Source organism: Meles meles, chromosome 12 (assembly GCF_922984935.1).
Source record: "Meles meles chromosome 12, mMelMel3.1 paternal haplotype, whole genome shotgun sequence".
NCBI lineage: Eukaryota > Metazoa > Chordata > Mammalia > Carnivora > Mustelidae > Meles > Meles meles.
In genome coordinates this window covers 52,328,085-52,350,237 of record NC_060077.1, presented here as the reverse complement: position 1 = coordinate 52,350,237, position 22,153 = coordinate 52,328,085, and the positions used below count along the sequence as shown (strand labels likewise).

Below are 22,153 nucleotides of genomic sequence, written 5' to 3'. Positions count from 1 at the left end.
GGTTTACTGGAGAAAGATTCTAAGCAAAGTAAGTCTTAGTCCTGGTCTTGCTATTACCAGTTTATGAGATAATGCCAAAATGAATTTGTTTTCTTATGTAAAATCAATACATTAATATTGAAGATCATTTCCTACTAATACTTCATATACTCAGATGTTTTTATGCAGCTTGTAAAGCCACCAAATATTTATTATTTTTGTCAGTCTGTAGAATATTTATTCAGCCATTACTGCTTATGTTAGAGGTTTCGTGTCCCTCTGTAAAATTCGTGACTCCCAAATAAAACTCTGATTCAAAGCCTTATTTGTTTTAATTTCAGATAATACTGGAGGCGATGAGAGGAGCATTCACTGAGACTCCTCAGCAACTCTACTCCAAATCCTCAGTGGAAGTATGAATGCTTAATACACATATAGATAAAATGCCAAGTCCCTATTGTGTTCCACTCTGCTCATATCAAGCTTTCTTAAGAAATACTGATATATTATTCACATTTTAGAGATAATGAAAAGGAGTCTTAGAAATGTTGAGAAACTCACCCAAGTTCATAGTTAGGTCCACCTGAATTCCAATCCATACTGTTTATTATACCCTTATAGCTTCCAGAGAGGGATTGTTTGGGGGGCAGCGAGGGTAGGGGTGTTCCTTGCAATATAAAGGCTGCTTGTGAATTACCTCCCTGGTCATGGAAATGCACAACTCCTTTATTCACTTACTTGACCATAAGTAGTCCAAGTTACTACATGATTATATTTTCCATGGAAACATTGAGTTGGATTTTCAAATACTTAAAAATACATACATACATACACACATTTTTAAAAAAGGAAAGAAAGACGGAAAGCAAGGTAAATAATATCTTCAAACAAGAGTAGATTTAAAAAACCCAAGTTTTTCTTCTAATATTGGAACAGATGATGACTTCTCTGGTTGAGTACCAAATGAAGGGCTGGTTCGTACTCATCAGCCAGATTGTATAAAAAATAGGAATCTTGATGGAGTGCCTGGGTGTTTCAGTCAGTTGAGAGTCCGACTCTTGATTTCAGCTCAGGTCATGATCTCAGGGTCCTGGGATAGAGAGCCACCTGCCCCCCCCACCCTGCCCCTCCACCCCCACCATTGGGCTGCAGGCTCAGGGTGGAGCTTGCTTGAGATTCTCTCTCTCCTTCTCCCTCTGCTCCTCCCCCCAGTCTCCCTATCTCTTGTTCTAAATAGATAAATAAATTCTGAAAAAAAGAGAGAAAATATATGAATTTTGAGACAACTAATTTTGAATCACACTAAAGACAGTGAGATGATCACACTAAAAATGGCACATAGAAACTAAGACCTGCAGGAAGAAAAAGAGTTATGAGCCCTATGTTACTTATACTGCAGATAACAAAATAGCTAAGAGAAATAGCGGAAAAATGCCCAGCCTTATTAAACTTTCTGTTTCTCCCTTCCTTCCTTCCTTTCCCTTTTCTTCTTCTTCTCTTCTTCTTCTTCTTCTTCTTCTTTTTTGTTGCTGTTGTTAAACTTTCCTTTTATTCCATATCATTGATTTTTCTAAAGTTAAAAGGGACTCTCTAATGTAAGGAGCCTAGATAGGACTGGGAGTAAGAAAGCCCGTGTCTCATTGGGATTCCCTACTTGCCAGCGGGTAGCCTTGTGTACCTCTTGAAGCTTCAGTGCTCCTGGAAAATAAGGGGGTTGCACAGATAATCCTTAACTTTAATTTAGAACATTCCATCACTCTATAACAGGGGTATAACCCAGGGAAGGTCGGTTTTAATACCCTTAAAGCTAACTGGGGAGAAACTTGCAGTGTGAGGGCCGCTTCCTAAGGAAGAAGGGACAATCCCAGCTTGGCATGGGGGTTGGGAGAGAAGGAGGAAAAGTCCAGGAGTAGGGTAAAGACAAGTCTGGTTCCAGTCTGGGAGCCTGGGAGCTGTGTGTTACAGGTTGGGGAGGGGAGGGGAGGGGAGGGGAGGTTGGGGAGAGGAGATTGCAGGTAGGGGTGCTACAGATAGACTACTACTATTTGTCATTTGTTTTCAAAATGAGGACACTTTCATACAAATACTCGAATGATGTATTTGTAGGTTTAGCATCTCCTCTTTGAGAAAATACACCACCACAAAAAAAATTATTATGATTTTGCTTTGAAATAAATGTTTAAAAATGAATCATCATGGTATCTATATACATGTGAAAACCAGCTATGTGTGCAGGACACGTCATTTACTCAGTGTGTCCACAATGTTTGGTGCACACACTTATTTGCAGACCTCTTTAGCAAATCAGCAGCAGCCCACGGGCCAGAAATCAAAAGGATTAGACTGATTTTCAGTGTATGAGCCTAGCTTTAATTTTTATTATTTTCTTGTCTTCTTCCGCTTCCCCTACCACCTGGCTGTTTCCCTGGGTCACTGCCAAGCTCCCCTGCAGCCCTGGAGCTCTGCAGGCTGAGGGAAAGTTAATCTTCTGACTGACAATGTTGTGATTCGAGGCTAAAAATCCAAGAATTTGGTCACCATTTGCCCAGAGAAATGAATGGCCCATTAGATTATTTTAACTATGATGCCAAAGTCAACACTGGGTCTAAATTTATTAACATCAAATAGATGCACAAAGTCTCCAATAACATGATTTTAGACTAAGCTATTCCTTCTTGTGATAAAAGGCTGATTAGCAAGATGTGGCTGACCACGTGATCACGTTAATCTCAGGCAAGTTTCCAAAGCAATTCACAACCATTGAAAAATGAGAGGCACACAAGTTGGACCAAATTAAAAAAAAAAAATGCAGCAAGTTCTTATCTGTATGATCAAAAACTATTGGAATCAGAGAATTAGTTAGCTAACAGGCATTCCAAAGCAGATTTTGAAGTCATAATAAGAGTTTAATTTATAAGGGGCATGATGTTTAAAGCTCCTTGCAAATAATACTAACAAGCAATAGAGTTACTCATGCTGAAATCTCCTCTAACTTTAAATTAATCAGAATGGCAATAAACATCAATGGCTACTGCTGGGAGTTGGGAGGATATAAACTAAGGTCTCATGTCCAGGATCACAGCTTAATTCTGAAGATGGGACCTACAAATGCTACTTGGTAATGAGACAAACAATATCTCCATATTGCTACTGAATGTTTTACTATTACGCATGGCTCCTGGAAAGTGGAATTTATCAATACCCTATTGCAAGAACTTTTAGGCAGATTAGCAATAGTGTGACAATAATATTTAGCAAAGAAGAAAAAAAGAAAAAAACAAGCCAAGCCTTTTATCCTTAAATTTAAATAACATGACCTTCCGTATTCTTTTTGAGAAGAAATCCAGGAAATATTTTTGAGATTCACTTAAAAAATGGCCTACAATATTATGTTTTAATTAAAATTGAATAGGCCTCCCTATGAATATTAAATTTTTAAAAGCTTAGCCAGCAATAGTACATTATTAAAAGCTGCATCACTCATGTCAAAGAAATTAGTTAGCTGACAGTACTTCAGTTACCCAAAGTAGAATAATGTTCATTAACTGCAACGAATTTCCAAGACCTCCATAGTGTGGAAACGCTTAAATAAGAACCAGTATTTTTATTTACCTGTAAAACCTAAAAAAAAAAAAAAAGAAAAGAAAAAGAAAAAAATAAATTCTGTTAGAAATGTATTGTGTAGCCAAAACCAATTACTCCTCACCCCTCCCTCTATTCCACAAATGCTTGTGACCCAAACTTGTAAAGTCTCTCACTTTTTGTGTACCACTCCAAGTTCATGCCTTAAGGAGAGGAAGCAAAACTCCTCTACTGTGAACTATCAGTCATTTTATCTTTAGGTAATCCTATTTTCACAGCGAGTTCTGGCTTTTAGGTTGTTTACCCCTCTCTTTCTCTTTCTTTTCTGTTTTTCTTTGTTGATTTTGTTGGAGGTGGTTGTAGGGAAGAAGTCAAATTCCCTGAAACTGTGTGTTAAAAATTGTGAACAGTACGCTAACGCGTTAGAAATAGAAAACGAGAGACTTCATAAAAAATAACACGCACTCAAACTCTCAGAGGAAACAAAAGAAAAGGAAACAAGAACACACAAACTTGGGCTGTTCCAGCACATTCGCAAAGGTGGGAGAAGTAGGAGCGCCAGAGAGAAACAGCGACCTCCGCCCTCCTGGGCCCGCAGGTGGCTCAAGGCAAGCACCTCAGACAACAATGGCCAGGATGGGCTCTGCCTGCGTCGCGAGTTTGCTGTGTCTGCCCTTACCAGGAAAAATAATCTATCTCGAAAAAAATGAGAAAACAGAAAAAGCTTGTGTTAGGCTACCTAGGAGACATTCTCCCCTTTCCTAATCTCTGATTCCCCATCGCGGTCCAACGAGGAACCTGCCAACCATCAAGTTCCCGTGCAAGTTATTTTATTTGCCCGCAGCCCCTGCACCTGCCGAGGCGGTGCTCCGCGCACCCCAGACTTCCCTCCCGCGACACCCCGCGGGCTGCAGCAAAAACGGGGTGCTTGGGGGTGGGCGGGGGCGGGCGGCTGCCGTGGATCTGGCCGGCTACCGCCGCAGCTCGGTGGCCTCCGATTGGTCACGACGCGGGCGGGGAAGCTCGGCGGAGGAGGGAGGCGGGGGTGAGGGCGGCGGCGGCGGCGGCGGCGGCGGCGGCGGGAGGAAAAGGAGAGGAGAGAGGGCCGCGTAGCCTGGCAGCGCGTGCGGCAAGCGCGGGGAGAGTGGCGGCGGCGGCTGCGGCTCGCGTCGGTCGCGCTCGCGGAGGCCGAGCGGGGTGCGCGGGCGGCGGCGGCGGCGACAGGGGGTGGGGCGGCGCGCGCGAGTGAGCCGCGCCGGGCCAGGACCGGCAGGCGGGTGCCAGCGCTCAGGCAGCAGGGGCGGCCGCGGCGGCAGCTGCGCGGGACGGAGCCGCGGCAGTAGCGGCCGCACGGGCCCCGGCCTCACCCCCGCGCGGCCGAGGCCGGAGAACAGTCTCCAACTCCCGAGGGGGCCGGAAAGGGGAGCCGGAAAGCGGCCCTCAGCCCCCACGCAGCGGAGGCGCCGGCCGGCGGGACTGCTGCCCTTTGTGGGCGCAGCGCGCTCGGCCCGGAGCACCCTCCCGGCGGCGCTCTCTTCGGCATCTTCGTCTTGCAGAGCGGCCCTGGAGAGGGGACCCAGAGGAAGCAAAGCCACGAGCCCGAAACCTCGCGTTGCGGAGCTCCTCGGGAGCGCCAGCCGCTCCACTTCCACCTCCGCATCCTACACCGGCCAAGGTCCCCGCCGCCTTCATCCCTCCCGGCTTCCGCTGCGCTTAGGGCCGGAGCCTAGCCGCCTGCGCTGCCACCGCGGCCGCCTACACACACGCACACACACTCTCTCTTTCTCTCTCTTTCTCCCTCTCTCTCTCACACCCTCACACGCACGCCTGCTTTCTACCCCGCCCCCTCCCCAGCTCCTTGATCTCTCGGTCTGTTTTATTACTCCTGGTGCGAGTCCCGCGGACTCCGCGGCCCGCTATTTGTCATCAGCTCGCTCTCCATTGGCGGGGAGAGGAGAGCAGCGGTGAAGGGGGTGGGGTGGGGAGGGGAAGGGAAGGGGGTGGAAACTGCCTGGAGCCGTCCTTCCGCGCCGCTGTTGGTGCTGCCGCTGCTGCCGCCGCCGCCGCCGCCTCCGGCTCCTCGCTCGGCCCCTCTCCGCCTCCATGTGCCGGATAGTGGGAGCGTCGCGGACCCTGCTGCCGCTTCTGGCGGCCCTACTTCAGGTACGCGGCCGTCTCCGCGGGCCGGGCGGCGGGCGGGGTGGGGCGGGCGGCGCCGGGTCCCTTTGTTCCCCGCGCCGCTGCGGGGCCAGGCTGCGCACCCGGGAAGGGAGGTGCCGCACCGCGCGGTCGGGAGCTGCGCAGGCACGAGGCTCGGGCCGGGCGCAGGGGCAGGGCTGGCCGGGCGGGCTGGTCTTTCCGCGCCGCTCCGTCCCGAAGGGACCGATCGCCGGCCCCCTCAGTTCTTCCTTCCGGGCCGGGCGAGCTTGCAGGGGGTATCTCCAGGCAGCAGAAGGGTGAGGCAGGATAGCTCCCAGGTTTTGCAGTTTTCTACGCTTCTCGCTCCTCGCTTTGCACTTTGCTCCAATTTTTTTTGTTTATTTCCGCAGGGATGGGTAGCGAGTTTGCAGTAGGAATTCTCACTCTGGTGTCTTAGTTACGGGACGTGCCTCCACCCCACCCCACCCTGGCACCCGCGCGCCTTCGGGTGCCCTAGGGCTCCACTGTCCTATTGTCTTTACCCCAGCCCAGAGTTGCTTTCTCTTCTTGTTCTCTTGCCCTCACTGTATTCTGGTCGGTCTCACCTGGAAGAAAACCTCGTCCCCCTGCCCCGAAGAGTCTATGCGGGCTGGGGCCTCCGCACCCAGCCCCTGCCCCGCACGCCCCTTATCCTGGCGGGCGGGGAGAAGTTCCGTTACTCGGTATTATTTCTCTCCCTCTGTCCTCTCTCTTTCCCCGGCGTGCGTCCTCGGGGACGCCTTCGCGAGGAGCCTCCGCACTTTTCACGCCTTCGGGAGAGCGCCAGACAGCCTCTTCATGGAGTCGGTACTAGGAGGCTTTTCCGCGGCAGGAAGCACCTGCTTCAGGCAGGTCGCAGGCTCCTAGCCACTCCGCGCCACCGGTCCCCAGCCCGGCTGACCGCCCAACTTTCCCGTGGCGTCCGGCCGGAGGACATGCCGAGGGCCCTCCCGGCTGCCAACGGGGTCCCGGGAAGCGACGCCGCGCTCCTCAGCCACATCCCCCGCGCCGAGCTGGGGCAGAGCGGGGGCGGGGGGGTTCTGAATCGGCCCCCGCAGGCGATGGGGTTCCAAAGCGGCTGCAGGAGAGGGCGTGTCCGCCCTGAATGGAGGTCAGGGTCTCCGGGGGAATCCGCCCAAGGGGCCCCCTGCTCATCCTTGCAGCTGGGGGTGGCCGGCGGGTGGCAGCTCTGAAAAGTGCGGGCGCGGCTCGGAAGTGCCGCTGCGTCGGGGGCGGCCCGGGCTGGGACAGATGGTGCGGATCGCCCCCCTCCGTGGTCTTCACGGGTCAGGGCTTGGCGCGCTCCGGCCGCGGCGGGTGGGGTGGGGGACTACGGGCGCCGGGGGCGGGACAAGGTCGGCTCCCGCGGTCTCTCGCTCTTTCTACCGCCGCCCCCTAGAGGGGTGTGGGCCGAGGCGGCTGGAGCCCTGTCCATGGTGCGCCGTGGAGCGGCGCGCCCTGCCCGGCTTTGCGCTCTCTTCCCCCAGGTCGTGCTCTCCCGCTTTCAAGCTCTCTCTCTCTCCCTGACTCCGTGGCTGCCCGGGTCCCGTCTTTTCTCCTTTCTGAGGTTTCTCCTTTTGTTCTTTCGTCTCCTGCTGGTCTCTCTCCCCTTCCCCCACTCGCCAGTCCGCCCCCCTCGGCTATCCTGACTCTGGGGTTTCTGAACTGTTAGACTAGACGTTTTTGGCCTCTGCAGTTTTGAGAAGTGTATGGAATTTCTTCTAACTGGGGGAGGAGACCCGTCAGTCACTTACTAACAAAAGTATCTCCTGTTATAAAACCGCCCTTTATTCTTGGAGTGCGCAGTCCTCATTCTCTCACCTCCTGTCACTTCATTTATTGTTTCTTCTTTCCAAATAGGGTTTACTAAAGGGGTTAGACTGAAGGGAAAGGAAGGGAAAAAAATGCTACTTCAGTGGTTTGAAGTTGGGGGGAGGGCAAGATAAACTCAAGAATCCCATGGACATCGGATATTTTACTTTTTTTTCAACAAAGAAAATGCCATTGATCAAAAAATCATATTTTATAAATTATAAAATATAAATTACAAATTAAAACATTAATTTTGAACATCATTGAGTGGTTTTACTAATTTACAAACAACTTTTCATAAATTTTCAGAGTGTGAAACCAGCGGTAGATGGTATTATGTTCACTAACTTTTTGATCTGAAAGTAAGTTTTAATTGAAAACTGCAGTGAAGTTAGGACAGGAGGAGACATTTGTTGGTCATTCATACCGTGGGACTAAGTGTGGTACCGCTGGAGCAGTCTCATTTTCTCTTAGTCATCTGCCTTGAAGTCAGGTATGAATTTTCTAAGTCATTTCCTTAAGCATTAAAAAAACAACAACAACAAAAACAAAACCAACAGCATTTATAAGCATCACATAATGCGCTTATCTTTACCATCCCATGTTCTTCCTCAGTTTCTTGTAGACAGATGTCATGACGTTTGTAAACCCTCAGGAAAAGGGAAATTATAACTTTGTCAGCAAGTTAAGCCATCACATTGAATGATTTGCAAGGTCGTTAGGAGTGAAAGAACAGTGGTTTATGCAACATGAGTTTTAGGGTTAAGTGCACCATGTGGATTGTACAACAGAGATTAGAAATGACTTCGTGCTGGGGCGCCTGGGTGGCTCAGTGGGTTAAAGCCTCTGCCTTCGGCTCAAGTCATGATCTCAGGGTCCTGGGATTGAGCCCCGCATCGGGCTCTCTGCCCCGCAGGGAGCCTGCTTCCTCCCCTCTCTCTGCCTGCTTGTGATTTCTCTCTGTCAAATAAATAAAATATTAAAAAAAAAAAAAAAAAGAAATGACTTCGTGCTAATGGCCTGCTTTACACACCAGAATAACAAAGATCTATCTGCAAGGTGAAAATGGCCCCTCTGCAGTCATCTGCTATTCAAGCCTTTTTTTTTTTTAAGGTCAGACGAAGAAGACAAGAGTTTTAGGAAAGAGGATGAATAGGTTATTAGTATAGATGCAGAGCAACCTTATTTTTTCAGATCGGTTAAAGAAGAGCAAATATTCAATAGGACTTCATGCATTTATGTGTTAACTGAAGTGTTCCTTGTTGTACTTTGAACACTTTTATTTTTACTTTGTGAGAGATTATTAGTTTAGTTCTCTTACTTATATTTACACAATCCTAGTGAATTTTGCACATTATGATATTCAGCTTTAAGATTTTCTCGAATTCTTCCTCATTTTAACTCATGGCATTAGCATTTTCTTTTGCACTAAAAACAAAAAAGTCAAATTTAACCATTAAATTTCAGGGGTCAAAGGATATCACAAAGTTAGGACGTACTTTCCTTTTAAATTATACAAGTGACTTTCAAAGACTTCAACAGATTTATCATTAGGCAAAAAAAAAAAAAAAAAAGAGAGAGAGAGAGAGAAGAAAAAGAAAGCAATTTTACTTTTACACCCTACCCAGTAATTACTAGACTAGAAACCTGCTTTGTTTTTCTAGTTCACACTTTAATTGCATAGTTCCACTGTTCCAATTCAAATACACTTGTATGGGTTATGAAGCATCAAGGACATCACCTTAATGTTTATAGATACTCTGGATTCTTAGTCTTGTCACATAGGTCCTGCTTTCAACCCTTGGTGAGGAAGTCTGAAAATAGATGGCATAAACCATATGTGATTTTCATCTGTTAGGTGTGAACACTTTGAAAAGATTAATATTCAACACATGAAACATATAAGAAGAAGCTTTTTTTTAGGATGTGGGAAATCTAGTATGCAGTAATCATGTTAGATATAAAACATTTATTCTCAATATTTATTTGATTTTCATGTGTTTTGTAACAACTTATTGTGAGAGTAAGGAGAATCAACATAGTTGGTATTTGCAGTTTATTCTACTTAGTGGCCCTAGTTATTCATAACTTTGCCCTTTTCTTATCTTGTGGTATGTAGTCATTACTCATAGATGGTGCAATGCAAGCATCCTATTAAAAAATAATAATTTGTGCATCCTAAAACATTTTATGGACACATTTTAAAAATATATATGCATGGAGATATAGGTAGATAGGTAATTTATATCTATCTCTCTATATAATTTTTTAAGCCCCAATTGCAAGTTCAGAATTGACGTACAGGTTGTACTTTTTGACTTTCAAACGTTCCTGAAGTCTGCTCTGACCTTCTTCTAAAAGTTCAGATTTTAAGAGGAAATTCTTTTTTAGATTGTATTTTTTTCACAAAGAGACTAAAGTCTTCCTGGAACAGATTATTTTGGTGACAGTGTATTGCACCAAACTGTCCTTAATTTCCCTTTTCATTAAAAATTTTCAATTCTTAAATCTGTTGTGCCTCATTAAGCTTTAGGTTATTAATCAGGAAATGTCAAGACTTAAAGCAACAGTTAATCTTGCTTTAAAATGCCTTTAAAAAAATCCTAAGCAACTCAAATCCCCATTCTGTTTTCAAAGGGATATTCTTAAGTTAGAAGAGTGATTTTTAAAGAAAAATCCTAGATGTAATTTAAGAAATGTAGTGTTTGTGTATATACTCTACCGTTTTGCCCAAGTTAACATTATTCAAATTTGTTCTTTTGGCTCAAATACAAAAAGTAATCAAGTTTAAGCACTGCACAGACTGGTGGTGAATTTTATCAACCATTTAAAAAATATGATAGATTCGGACTTTGGGTTTTGTTGTTTGAGTATTTCGTATCTGCCATTAGTACACCCTCTAAAACCCAAGCATTTTCAAGTTGGATTAACCAATTCAACTGTATTACAATTCAACTGTAAGTTGAAATGTAATTTGTATCAACAGATCATTATGCCTCACATTTCTGTCTTTTCCTACCAAAAAGTTATTTTTGTTTTAATTTTATAGCAAATTATATCAGTTAATTTGAACAGATGCTAGTCTTTGTGTATTTAACTAAATGTAGATCAGTTTTAATTAAACAACCATATTCATTCCAAGGAAGAGGTATATACAGATGAATGTTTTAGTTAGAGCCCTATCTTCTGCCTAGATAGAGGGATGTCTTTAAAGTCAAAGAAGGTGAATTCAGGAGCTAAATACGACCTTTTAAAAGATTTGGATTTAAAGATTTTGATTTGTATCACAACAGAGTTTTTGAAAAGAAAATTTGGGTTATGAATAAATGCTTCTCATTTCTTATTTTTGTCACTCTCTTTCGTACTCAGTGCACTTCCTTGTCTGAGCCTCCCTTGTACTTAGAGACATGCACAAGACCTTGGGTTGTGTGTGTGTGTGTGTGTATGTACAACATGTATGTTGAGGGTTATTATCTAACCTATGTTGAAGGTTGCTATCTCCTGCAACATTTATCACAGTTTAGCATGAAGTCAGTCCATAGTTAACTGACACCCTTGTGTTTGCCGTCAAGGTGATTTGGGTACCAAAGGTGTAGTAATTTTGTTCTGTGCAAATGAGCTGATGTCACATCGTGTCAAGGGCAAGAGCTAGTGTCAAGGGCAGGAAGAACCTGGGGTTCTAATCTAGTCCAGATGTAGTTTATGCCCTTAAAGTCTCATGACCTCATTTTCCTCAACAGTAAAATACTGGGCCTGGTTGGGTTGGTTGATCTTTAAGGCCCTTTGCAGTTCTGGAACTCTTGGGGCTGCTTAAAAATAGCCCCCAGATGACTCCTTTTCAAAGACTTTGGAATGACTTTAATTTTTAACCTGAAATGCAAAGATTTCCACATACTCAGAGTGGTAGAATATCACTTTGAAAGTCATCAACAATAGTTTATTATATATGGTAGGTTAGAAGTCATCTGTATTTTTTATATGCTTAACTTTTAAAAATAATTTTTTTTTCATTGGCAATGCTGCTTTTACCAATAAAAGTAAACTATTTTGGGGGGTTAGACTTAAAGAAAGGGGAATATGATACTACTAAGAATAAAAATTATTCCTTTTGTTCCTTTTATACTTCAGTGTTTCTTTGAAAGAAGACGGCTTCCACAAGAACCTTTGAATTGAGTGATATGGGTCAGCACTAAAAATATAGCCCATTGACCTAGCAAGTTATTTTTCTACAGATTTGTGTGTATTCATGATGTATAAATCATGATATATGTATAGTCACGATGTATAAATCCATGATGCATACATCATGTTTGCATGCGTGTATAATGATATGTATTAAAATACTTGTAATTACAAAGGAATGTCATTAGTAGAAATTGATTTAATAAATCATGTGTAATATGCAGGCAGATTTGAGAGCCCTTACTATGTGGAATAAAGCATTTCAGTTCTAGCTCCAGGTCAAGAAAGTGATTGTTAAACCACCAAATGTTTATGGCATAGTCACGTACCTAGAAATGCATCAGAGAGGGACAGTGAATATGACTGGTGGGATTTCAGGGCTTCCAAATGAGGAGAAATTGGATGAAGACCATAGTAGAAGCTATAACGAAAGAATAGAAAATCAAACAACGTACAAATAGGATGAAGATGACTTAGACTAACAGTAGAACGTCCTACCTGACGTTGTGTTGAGAACAACCGATAGCAGTTTGAGCTACAAGTAGGCCTAAAGAAGATTGGGTAGTTTAATAATAGAATTGTTTCGGGGCACCTGGGTGGCTCAGTGGATTAAGCCGCTGCCTTCGGCTCAGGTCATGATCTCAGGGTCCTGGGATCGAGCCCCGCATCGGGCTCTCTGCTCCGCGGGGAGCCTGCTTCCTCCTCTCTACCTGCCTCTCTGCCTGCCTCTCTACCTACTTGTGATCTCTCTCTCTGTCAAATAAATAAATAAAATATTTAAAAAAAAATAATAGAATTGTTTCCATGTTGCATCATAAAACGACCATACTTTGCTGAGTTATTTGTGCCTGAGAGATTACATTAGTTCGTTAAACCGTTTTGATATTTCTTACATTCCTTTGAATATTTAATTTTTCCATCTATTTCTGGTGGCAAAAGTGCGGTCTAAACACCTTATTACTACTATCTAGAACATAAGGTACAGAAGAATATTTAATATGGAAATCAGATGTTCTGGTCTACTGCCTTGATTAAATAAACCGTTTAACTTGGGTTTTTCCCAAGTAGCATTGGAAAATTAATTGTATAATGCCTTTAAAACAGCTTGAGCTACTTAAAAGGAAGTGCTATTATAAATATAATATGACAATCATATAGAGACGTGCTTGGAGACATGCTTGATCCATGATCCGTTCTTTGGTTTTCTTTGACAAAATATACCTTCATATAACAAAAATAAATAAGTGCTGGAGTAATATTATTATTGTAATTTTAATACTGGTTTTTATGTTAACTTAAAAATTTATTTGACCATAGAGTACTTACATATTTATAGTTTTAATATTGGTTTTTGTGTTAATTTAAAAGTAATTGCTTACTTGACCATCATAATTGAAAATATTTGTATCCAGATTCCCTCTCCCCCATTCTAGTATATTATTTAATGTGTCAGTGGATTAGTAAAATGAATTTGTTAAAAAAAAAAAATTAATTGAAGGGATGTGACTTAGAATATTATTCCAGAAATTACTGGAAATGGAAATGTGAAAAGGCCATTTTTCCCTCGTATTAAAATAAATTTTGTGTTTATTCAGCTTTCTTCTGTTACATTAAATATTGAAGTTTTTTTAAAAAGTCTGTTTGTTTATTTATTTAGCTAGTTCTCTACACCCAACATGGGGCTCAAATGGAGGACCCCAAAATCAAGAGTCACACACTCTACTGACTGAACCAGCCAGGTGCTCCTAAATATTGAACTTTTCTGTTACTGCTTTCAGTAATGGTTGTAAGCCTGGCCCTTCAGGTTTTTATCCTCATATGCAGTTTTAGGACATCTCCCAATTTATTTTATTTTTATTAATTCTCAGTAGGTCATTCAGGTAACTCAGAAAAGCACATATACCAGAGAAAACTGTTAAAACTTTGATATTTGCTGCCACCTCTCTGAATCTTTTTTTTTTTTTTTTTTAAACTAATGTCTGGTAGTACTAAACCTTTACAATAATATATTTTTTAATTTCAGTGAAGGAAAAGATTATGTTATCCCAGTTAATTATCCATAACCCTGTGAAATAAAATTCCCGTTTTAGAGATGATGAAAGTGGAACTCAGTTTGAGTAGTTTTTCTGAGAATCCAGAGTGAATGGTATCTGTTAGCGTAGATTGAGCCTGACTGCAAAGCACATGGTTTTCATCCTCCGTCTGTGGACTGGGACCCTTTCACTAAAATGGTACTCAAGGAATGAATATCGCATTAGAGAGGAATTTCAGTTACTCTTTACTGAGTTGATAAGATTTTATTTTTTTTTAAGTAGTGAGCTTCTGAGTTATATTTTCTATTAAGTTGACCTTAAATACTTTGAATTATTTTGGGATCTGAAGCCAAAATGTAAATCTTGGTTAGGATTTTCACTCATTTTTAAAATATGTTCTCTTAGAGAAAGGAGAAAATATCGTAGGGAGATGATTCATAATCCATTTTATAATGTTCTTCAGATTATCTTGATCAACAAATAACATGCTGATAAGTTCTCAAAAATATTTTTTTTTTTGCGCGAATTCTTAGAACTTTTAATACTTCCTAAGAGCCTAGAAGCCCTCAGGCTATGCATGTTTTTATTTTTCTTTTTTTGATACTGTTTTTTTCAACGTTCTTTTCTGTGAAAATAAATTCAAGAGACTAAATCACCAAATTTTGAAATATGTTTAGTGGCTCATTTTCCATGTTTGAATCATCGGAATTACTTTTTCTCCCAAAATGAAATTATATGTCCGCATCTCAAAAGGAACTAGTAAAGCAGATTCACACGAATGTTTTGTGGAGGGACAGTGTTTTGTGGCAAATCCTTGTTTTGCCAAGGAGAAAGCCTAGAACTGTTTTGCTTGTAATTTGACCTGTTGTAACTGGACGGATTCAGTTGGCTTGACCATAATCTCCAATAAAATGTTTCTTGGTTCATTGGGAAGCTGTTAAGTGAACTCTGAAATAAATGACTAAAAAGCCATTAATTTTACTAAGTTTAAAGGGGATATAATCCACTCCCTCTGCTTAACATAAATCTGTCATAAACTAGAGACTGTGACGACTTTAATTTTTTTTTTTCTTTTGTTGTCTTAACTGGCTAACACAACGGTTCAAAGTCTGAAGTTCATTCTTTATGGCTTTCTGGTCCAGTAAATAAAGAAAAAAATGTGTTTTGTGTGGCCAAAATATTAACCTTTTGCACCTCCTTTGCCTCCCTCCCCCCTCAGTGGAGTCCATTTCGTGGTGACACGCTCAAAATTAGTTTCTAATGTTTGGCCTCCCCAAATTGGACTTTAGGGAATTCAAAATGCAGAGTTGACACCCCCCACCAACATACACACTCACACTTTATGGAACTATCAAATGCATACAGGAAAGTGCACGTGTAAGTGGAGAGCCTGTTGAATGTTCATAAATTGAACATACTGTTGAGTCAGCACCCAGTCAAGACAGAGCTTCAACAGCCCCTCATGGGTTACCCTCCTCCAATTTTAACTGTCCTCCCATGCTGAGCATTTACTTGACTTCTAGGAACATCTATTACTTTTGCTTATACTATGGAGTCTTTGTACTTTATGAAACCCTATAGTATATTCCCTTTTGTGTCTGGCATCTTCCACTCAATTCTAGAATTGTCCATATGTTTGTGTCATATGTGTTTTAATAGTCCGAAATTAGGTATGCTTCATGGATGTCATAGAAATATCCAGGAATTTAAGGAAGCTCTTTTAAAAAAAAAGAAAAAGAATGGAGTGATTCATTGCAGCTAAAATTTGCTTGCCTATCTATGGTTGGTCGTGCCATGAAACACCTTCTGTGGGTTTTCCTACTCAGAATTTTTTCTTCTGTATAATTTCTTTTCTTCTTTTTTTCCCTTCTTTTCTTTCTTTTAATTTGGCAGTATTGTTTAGCCAAAAGCCAGAAACATTTAGACTGTAGTTTATAGCCTCTTTCACAAGGAGGATAGAAGCAAAGAACTAAATGTCTTTTTGATCTGAGGTCTTCAAGCAGCGGGTTTGGGTGTTAACAGATTCTAATCTTTTCCGTGATGCTTCTTAATACCTTCTCTGAGCTTACTGGTGACCCACTTCTCCAAGAGGTCTTACCCAGATTTAATTTTTTTTTTTTTTTTTTTTTTTTAAAGATTTTATTTATTTATTTGACAGAGAGAGATCACAAGTAGGCAGAGAGGCAGGCAGAGAGAGAGAGAAGGAAGCAGGCTCCCCGCCGAGCAGAGAGCTCTATGCGGGACTCGATCCCAGGACCCTGAGATCATGACCTGAGCCGAAGGCAGCGGCTTAACCCACTGAGCCACCCAGGCGCCCCCCAGATTTAATTTTAATTTAAAAAAAGGTTAAATGGAGGGTTATAATGCCATAAACTGCTATTTTTCCAGCTGTTCAGTGCATCTTTGGGAACAGTTGACCCTCTTTCGTGTTTGTGTAGGTATTTTAAAAGATCTGAACGGTTGCCATGAAGGATGCAGAGTGCCATATTTGTCCCAATATCTTTCTTTCTGGAGGCCTTTTCTTGCCGTTTATAATGGTTGTGTAGTAGAACCAGATTTGCGGTGGAGGATTCCATGCATGGTGATGAGGACTGAGGACTCAGTTTCCAGCCCACCAAGGATTTGTGTGCTTCAAGGCAGCTCTAATTTTTTTTTTTTTTTTTTACGTTCTTACACGTGTGGACTTCATTTTTCAGTATTTAAGAGATTGTACTTTTTGACAGGCCTTAGCTTGTTGATAGGTAATATGTATTTCACTTGTGTTTCGACCCAACCCATAGTTTTTCTCCCATAAAAGTTACTGTTTACATTCGGTGTTTGTGTTTTTGGCATTCAGTTTTTATTTACAGTTCTGTCTTTTCTGTTTGGCAGATACTAAGAACATTTGGGAGAACATCATAATCATTGATTTAATTTACAAATTGATTTATAGTTAACTTCTTTGTAAACGAAACTGAGTTAGCCATGATTTGGTTTATGGTCTTCCCTTTATTTGAGGCCGTCTCTATGGAGCTGTGTTTAAAAGGGGGATCCTGGTATATTTAAATGTAGATAACAGTGGACTATCTGCAGATGGCTCATAACATTTTATGACCTAAAATAAAGATATTTTGGAAAATAGTGTGGTTACTTTTTGTATTTGGATTTGTAATGGATAGTGGCATGATTCTTACTCCTTATTTTCCTAAGTCTTGGTTCTCCATAATTTAAATGTATACATAACTTAAATGTATATACACATATACATATATACATAAATGTATATACACATACATATATACATACATACACTCATACGTGAGGTGCGTTCCTGGAACACTGTTCTGGTGGTTGTGCTGATATGTAAATTGAGACCATGTACTTCCAAACAGTCTTCTCAAACCTCACGCTATATCAAATTGTATTTATCTGTTTATATCTTCACACTTAGATATTTACTTAGCTGAATTTTCTTTATTTTAATTACCTGAATTTTCTTTTCAGGTATAGTGTGGTATGAGGGTAGAGAGTCTTGCTGTTTCTCCACCAATATGTGATACAGAAACTACACAGACTAACACATGAATGACTGTCATTTGTCAAATAAAGCTGCTCATTTTCTGATCTGAAATGCTGCCTTTATTACATTTGACATTTCCTTAGGTTTGGGGTTCTTGTCCTTTTTTCTTTCCTGTTGTACTGATTTAGTGGCCTAGAGAGGCAGTGAGGTAACGTGAGTAAGACTGGTCTCTGGAGTTAGTTGACCTGTGTTTTTGCCCCAGTTCTGACACTTGAGTGCCCTTGGACAATGGACATTTTTATGATGGTCTACCATAAGACTGTTATGAAAAGTAAATGGGTTAATATATATACATCACTTAGAAAAGTGCTTTCATATAGTAAACAAGGTATAAGCTCCTTAACTGAAGATTTTGGGGCATAGCCATTACCACTGTTTTACACAAACACAATCAAAGGATAATTTAATTATTTGAATATATTTGAGCTCTTTTATGTCCAAAGCTTTGCTCTATGTTCAGCGTGATAGCCAGATAACTTGTAACTCTGAAGTTACCACCAGACTACCACCAGAGTGTCCCTTCCACCCCACTGGGAAACCACAATTGAAGGACACATATTATAACATTCCTCTTTAAATTCTAGCAGATGTTGTCTAGGCTGATAGGATTAGGGAAAGAGGTTAATGTATACCAGCCATTTGATTTGGGAATTACAGGTAATCGAACAGAAGCTATTCTCCTGTCTTCCAGGTCTGTGTCTTTGCTTCTGTGATTTAATTCTTTAATGTTCTGATATTGATGCAAGCGTGTGTGTGCATGTGTTGAGACTAGCCTGGAGCCCAAGTAACTTACTCATCTCTGAATCCTTTTAACATGATGATGAGGACCTTATAGAGAGGAGGGGGTTGCAGGTAATGTTGGTTGATGCCAACACAGAATCTGCAAAGACTGAGTGAAGATTCATTGTTCTTGTAGATGCTGATGATTTATTGGCGATTAGATGCAGGGAATGTTACTTTTAACTCAATTTCATCCTGTCCTAATAATAGCACATCATTTTTGAGTAATTACTATGCACCAGGCACTGCTCTAAGTACTTTAAGCGTATTCACTCATTTAATTCACAGAAGATTATGCTCATTTTACATACAAGGACACCAAAGCACAGATAGTTTAGGACAAGGTACCCAAAGTAATTTTGTGAATGAAGGAACTAGGATTTAAATACCAGCAGCCTGATGTCAGAGCCTGTGTTCTGGTTTGGTATTTATTTGAACGCAGGTTAAAAAAAAAAAAAAAATTAAGGCAGGATTGACATCCAGTTCTATTTTGTATATATATGAAGTTCAACCTTTTAAAAAAAATCTTTTTTTTTTATTGTAAAATATGGTCCCTGTGGAGGACTATATAAGGCATATATGGACAGACAAAAATAATTATAGTATACAAATATGTCTGTGTAACTACCAGACAGGTTAAGAAATGGAATATTGCCAGGACCTTGGAAGTCTCCAGAATACTGTTTCAATTCCTCTTTTCACCCCCAGAGGTAACTACTCTCTCCATTTTTCTAATTAATTATTCATTGCTTTTCTTCATAGTGTTACCATCTATGTATATATTCCATATATGTGGGGGAGAAGAGATGTATTTAAGTAAATGTGTGTATTATGCATTTATAAATACACCATGCATATGTGTGTATTTATGTGCGCATATATATATATATATAATGTACTTTTTGTGATTTGCTGCTTTTGCTTATTTTGTCTGTAAGATTCATTCAGTTGAGTTGTGTAACTCTCATTCATTTTCACTGCTCCAGGGCATTGCATGCTATGAATATGGTAGAATGCACTTATTCAAATTATTGTCGATGGGTTTGTGTGTGTGATTTCAGAATTTGGCTACTGTGGATATTGCTGTGCTTGCCACCTGGGCATTAAGTGTCTAAGATACCCCAGGACTGCATTTCTCAAACTTGAGGCTGTGTAAGAATCACCAGAAAGCCCGTTAAACAGAGATTCCTGGACCTGCCCTCTGAGCTTCTAATTCAGTAAATCTGTGGTAAAGCCTGAGAATTTGTCTGTCTAGCAAGTTCCCAGGTGATAGAATGCTGGACTGCTCTAAGGTATGCACCAAGGAGTAGAATGCTGGGTTGCAAACAAGAATGTTTTCGAAATCGGCCCACCAGCACCATGTCTGTATTTCTGTTTTTCCATGATTTTAGCATATGTGTTATAGCCAAACTTTAAAATTTTTAACAATTTAGTGGACTGCATAGTGAGTTGAAGATTGTTTTGATGTGCGTTGTGGCTTTTCTCTCTTCCTTGAGGTGTCTGAATGAACGCTAGCCAATCCGAAGAAATTTGTAATTTGTCTATATAGCTTGGCCTGTTTACTACCTATTCTTTTTGCCTAACATTTTCACTTCTGGCTTGTGTGGGATGCTGCCAAGGATTGAGCCTTCTTGAAAGCTGACTCATGTGATTAAATCTAATATTTGCTGTGTGCTTACTATGTGCCAGGCCAAGCCCTTTACCTGCATTGTCTCATGTAATCTCACATCTGCCCCCGAGATAAGGTGGGCATTTTCATCACTATCCATTTTACAAAGGTCTGAATGAAGTCTCGCTTAATCCTTTCACTGAAAGACACGCCTCTAGCATGTGGCGGATGGGGACTTGAACAGGCTTTTGCCTTGCTGTTAACAACCAGTTCCTTGGAAGTCTGCAAGCGAATATGCAGTGGGAAGAAAATAAGCTTGTCTGTTCTAGATTTTGAAAGAGTGCAGCCTGGAGGAGGATTTGGACTTTAGAATCCAGACTTCAAGGGTCTCAGTTTCAGAGAGTAACTTTTGGCCTTATGAATGGGAAGATTTAATAGACTGAGTCGGTCGGTATGTGGATAGGATATCATGGAAGTAGGTAGTTTCTGTCACTGGCCACATGGCCCCTTGGTCGTGATTTTACGAGAGGCAAGTAACTGATTAGTGGTTGACAGTTCTCTGAATTGCCCTGTTTTTTCTGACCTCAGGCTGGCTGGGCCCAGCACTGTAGTCACCGAGCAATCCGGAGGTACATGCAACTTTCTCTTGCTAGCACCTGGAGTCCCCTAAGCACTTAAAGAGACTTGGATGTTTGCTCTCAGACCCTCAGTGTTCAGCATCTTGGTGAGCTTGTGACCCTGCTGGTGGTAAAAGGATGTCATATAGTCTGGCCTTTTCAATCTTTGAGTCTTGGCCTTTGGATATTCAGTAATATTGAGACTTTGTTTGTAATTCTGGTGTCTTTGAAGAGACCTAGTAAACAGTGCTTCTTATCCATCTAAGTTCTGGACAAGTAAGACAAAAGCATCAGCAGATAGAGAGCCAAAGTACAACCTTTACTACTGACAAAGGCGAGGGTGGAGAATGTGGATTAAGTATGTTGCATCTCCAAATCAATTCCCCCCCTCACCTCCCACCTTCAGCTGTGCTGCGTGATCGCCAGCCTCCTGCCTGGGGACCCTGCTTTTGTAGGTTCCCGGCAGCATCGTGGTACCTGCACTGAGATGAGGAAGGTACTGAACTCTGCACGCCCATTTGTTTCCAACCAACCTGCCAGAGAGGTTGACAGAGGTCAGGAGTGCTATCGATAGTGTGGCTCCCTCTACTTGAAAGTAGGGAGTAAAAGGGCTCCCGTAAACCTTCCCCAGATTTTGGATTAGCCATTGAGTTTATGTTCTTAACCACCAAGCATGTGCTTATCCAAAAGGTTGGCGACTGCCCTCAGTTGGGGGCAGTTGGGCCTCTGTTGGAAAGCCTGGCTTCCAACCTCGTGAAACTTTAGGAGATCGATAGCTTTACTCTGTAAAGAGTCCTCAGAGCTAATGGGGCATGCAAGATGATCCCAGCAGTAGTGGTGCAGCCTACAAAGTTAGAAGGCAAAACCACTGCCACCCTGGAAGATTTATCCCAGGAGAAGTTCAGACCCCATGGCCTGTCTCTAAGTGTCCCAAACACCAAGACAGAGAGCCCAGGATATCTAAGGGAAAGACTCACGGTTGGGCGGAGAAAACCTTCTTCGGTTTAGCCTTCCCCAGTTGCTAATCAGGCTAAGCCTCTTGTCTATAATCCATGACCTTTGAACTAAGCCCAGAGTTCAAAGGGGAAATGAAAATTAAAAGATACTGAATCTGATGGATGGAAGTCAAAGAGGACAGGTATTGCCACCATTGGCTATTCTGGAACCTCGCACAGAGGGGTAGTATCTCAAATGCCAGCTTTCTCCAGGAAAATCCAGAATGCGTGGGTGAACCCCCTACCCGGAGGTAAGTACTCTCCCTGGGAACCTCTCCCTGATGAGTTTCAAATGGTTTGCAACCAGAACACTGAAATATCCTACTTTGCCTTTCCCTGTGAGCCCCTAGAGACTGCCAGGCTGGGGCTGTCCCTAGCTTGGGTTCTGTCGGGTGGATAGTTGTGGGACACACTGTCCTGGGAACAAGTGTTTTCAGTCTCTTGCCACCTGTTGTGGGGTTGCTTTAGCCAAAAAGTCCCTCTACAAGGCAAGATTTCTACTTCATCTGTAAAGACCAGTCCAGACTGCTTGGTGGGGGCTGATCCTGGAGCCTGTGGGCAAATTAAAAAAGAATCCAGGAGGTGCCTTATTTTGCCTCTGAATGCAGAGAAGAATTAGAGACAGCCAATCCAGTCCTGCCCTCTAGACTTGTCAGTGATTTCAGGAGAGAACCTTGACAGGGCTCTGGAATTTACTGTCTTTTAAAAAATGGCAGATTTTATTCTGCTCGATAGTCTTTAGGCAGTGGATGTTGAAATAATCTCCTTTTTCTGTGCCTCGGCTATTCAGCCCAGGGCCCATGGGCACCTGCAAAAGTTTAGAGCTG

The 22,153-nt window shown here is 42.2% G+C and overlaps 1 protein-coding gene across 1 annotated transcript in view; it reads left to right on the top strand.

Annotated features, from left to right (window-relative positions):
- Positions 1 to 5,579: 5,579 nt before the first annotated feature.
- The window catches only part of CDH2 (cadherin 2), a 215,763-nt gene continuing 199,189 nt past the window's right edge, over positions 5,580 to 22,153 (top strand). The window contains exon 1 of the mRNA XM_046025814.1: positions 5,580 to 5,724. Coding sequence (XP_045881770.1) covers positions 5,665 to 5,724 — 60 coding nt within the window. The 5' untranslated portion in view covers positions 5,580 to 5,664. The remainder of the gene's footprint in view (positions 5,725 to 22,153) is intronic.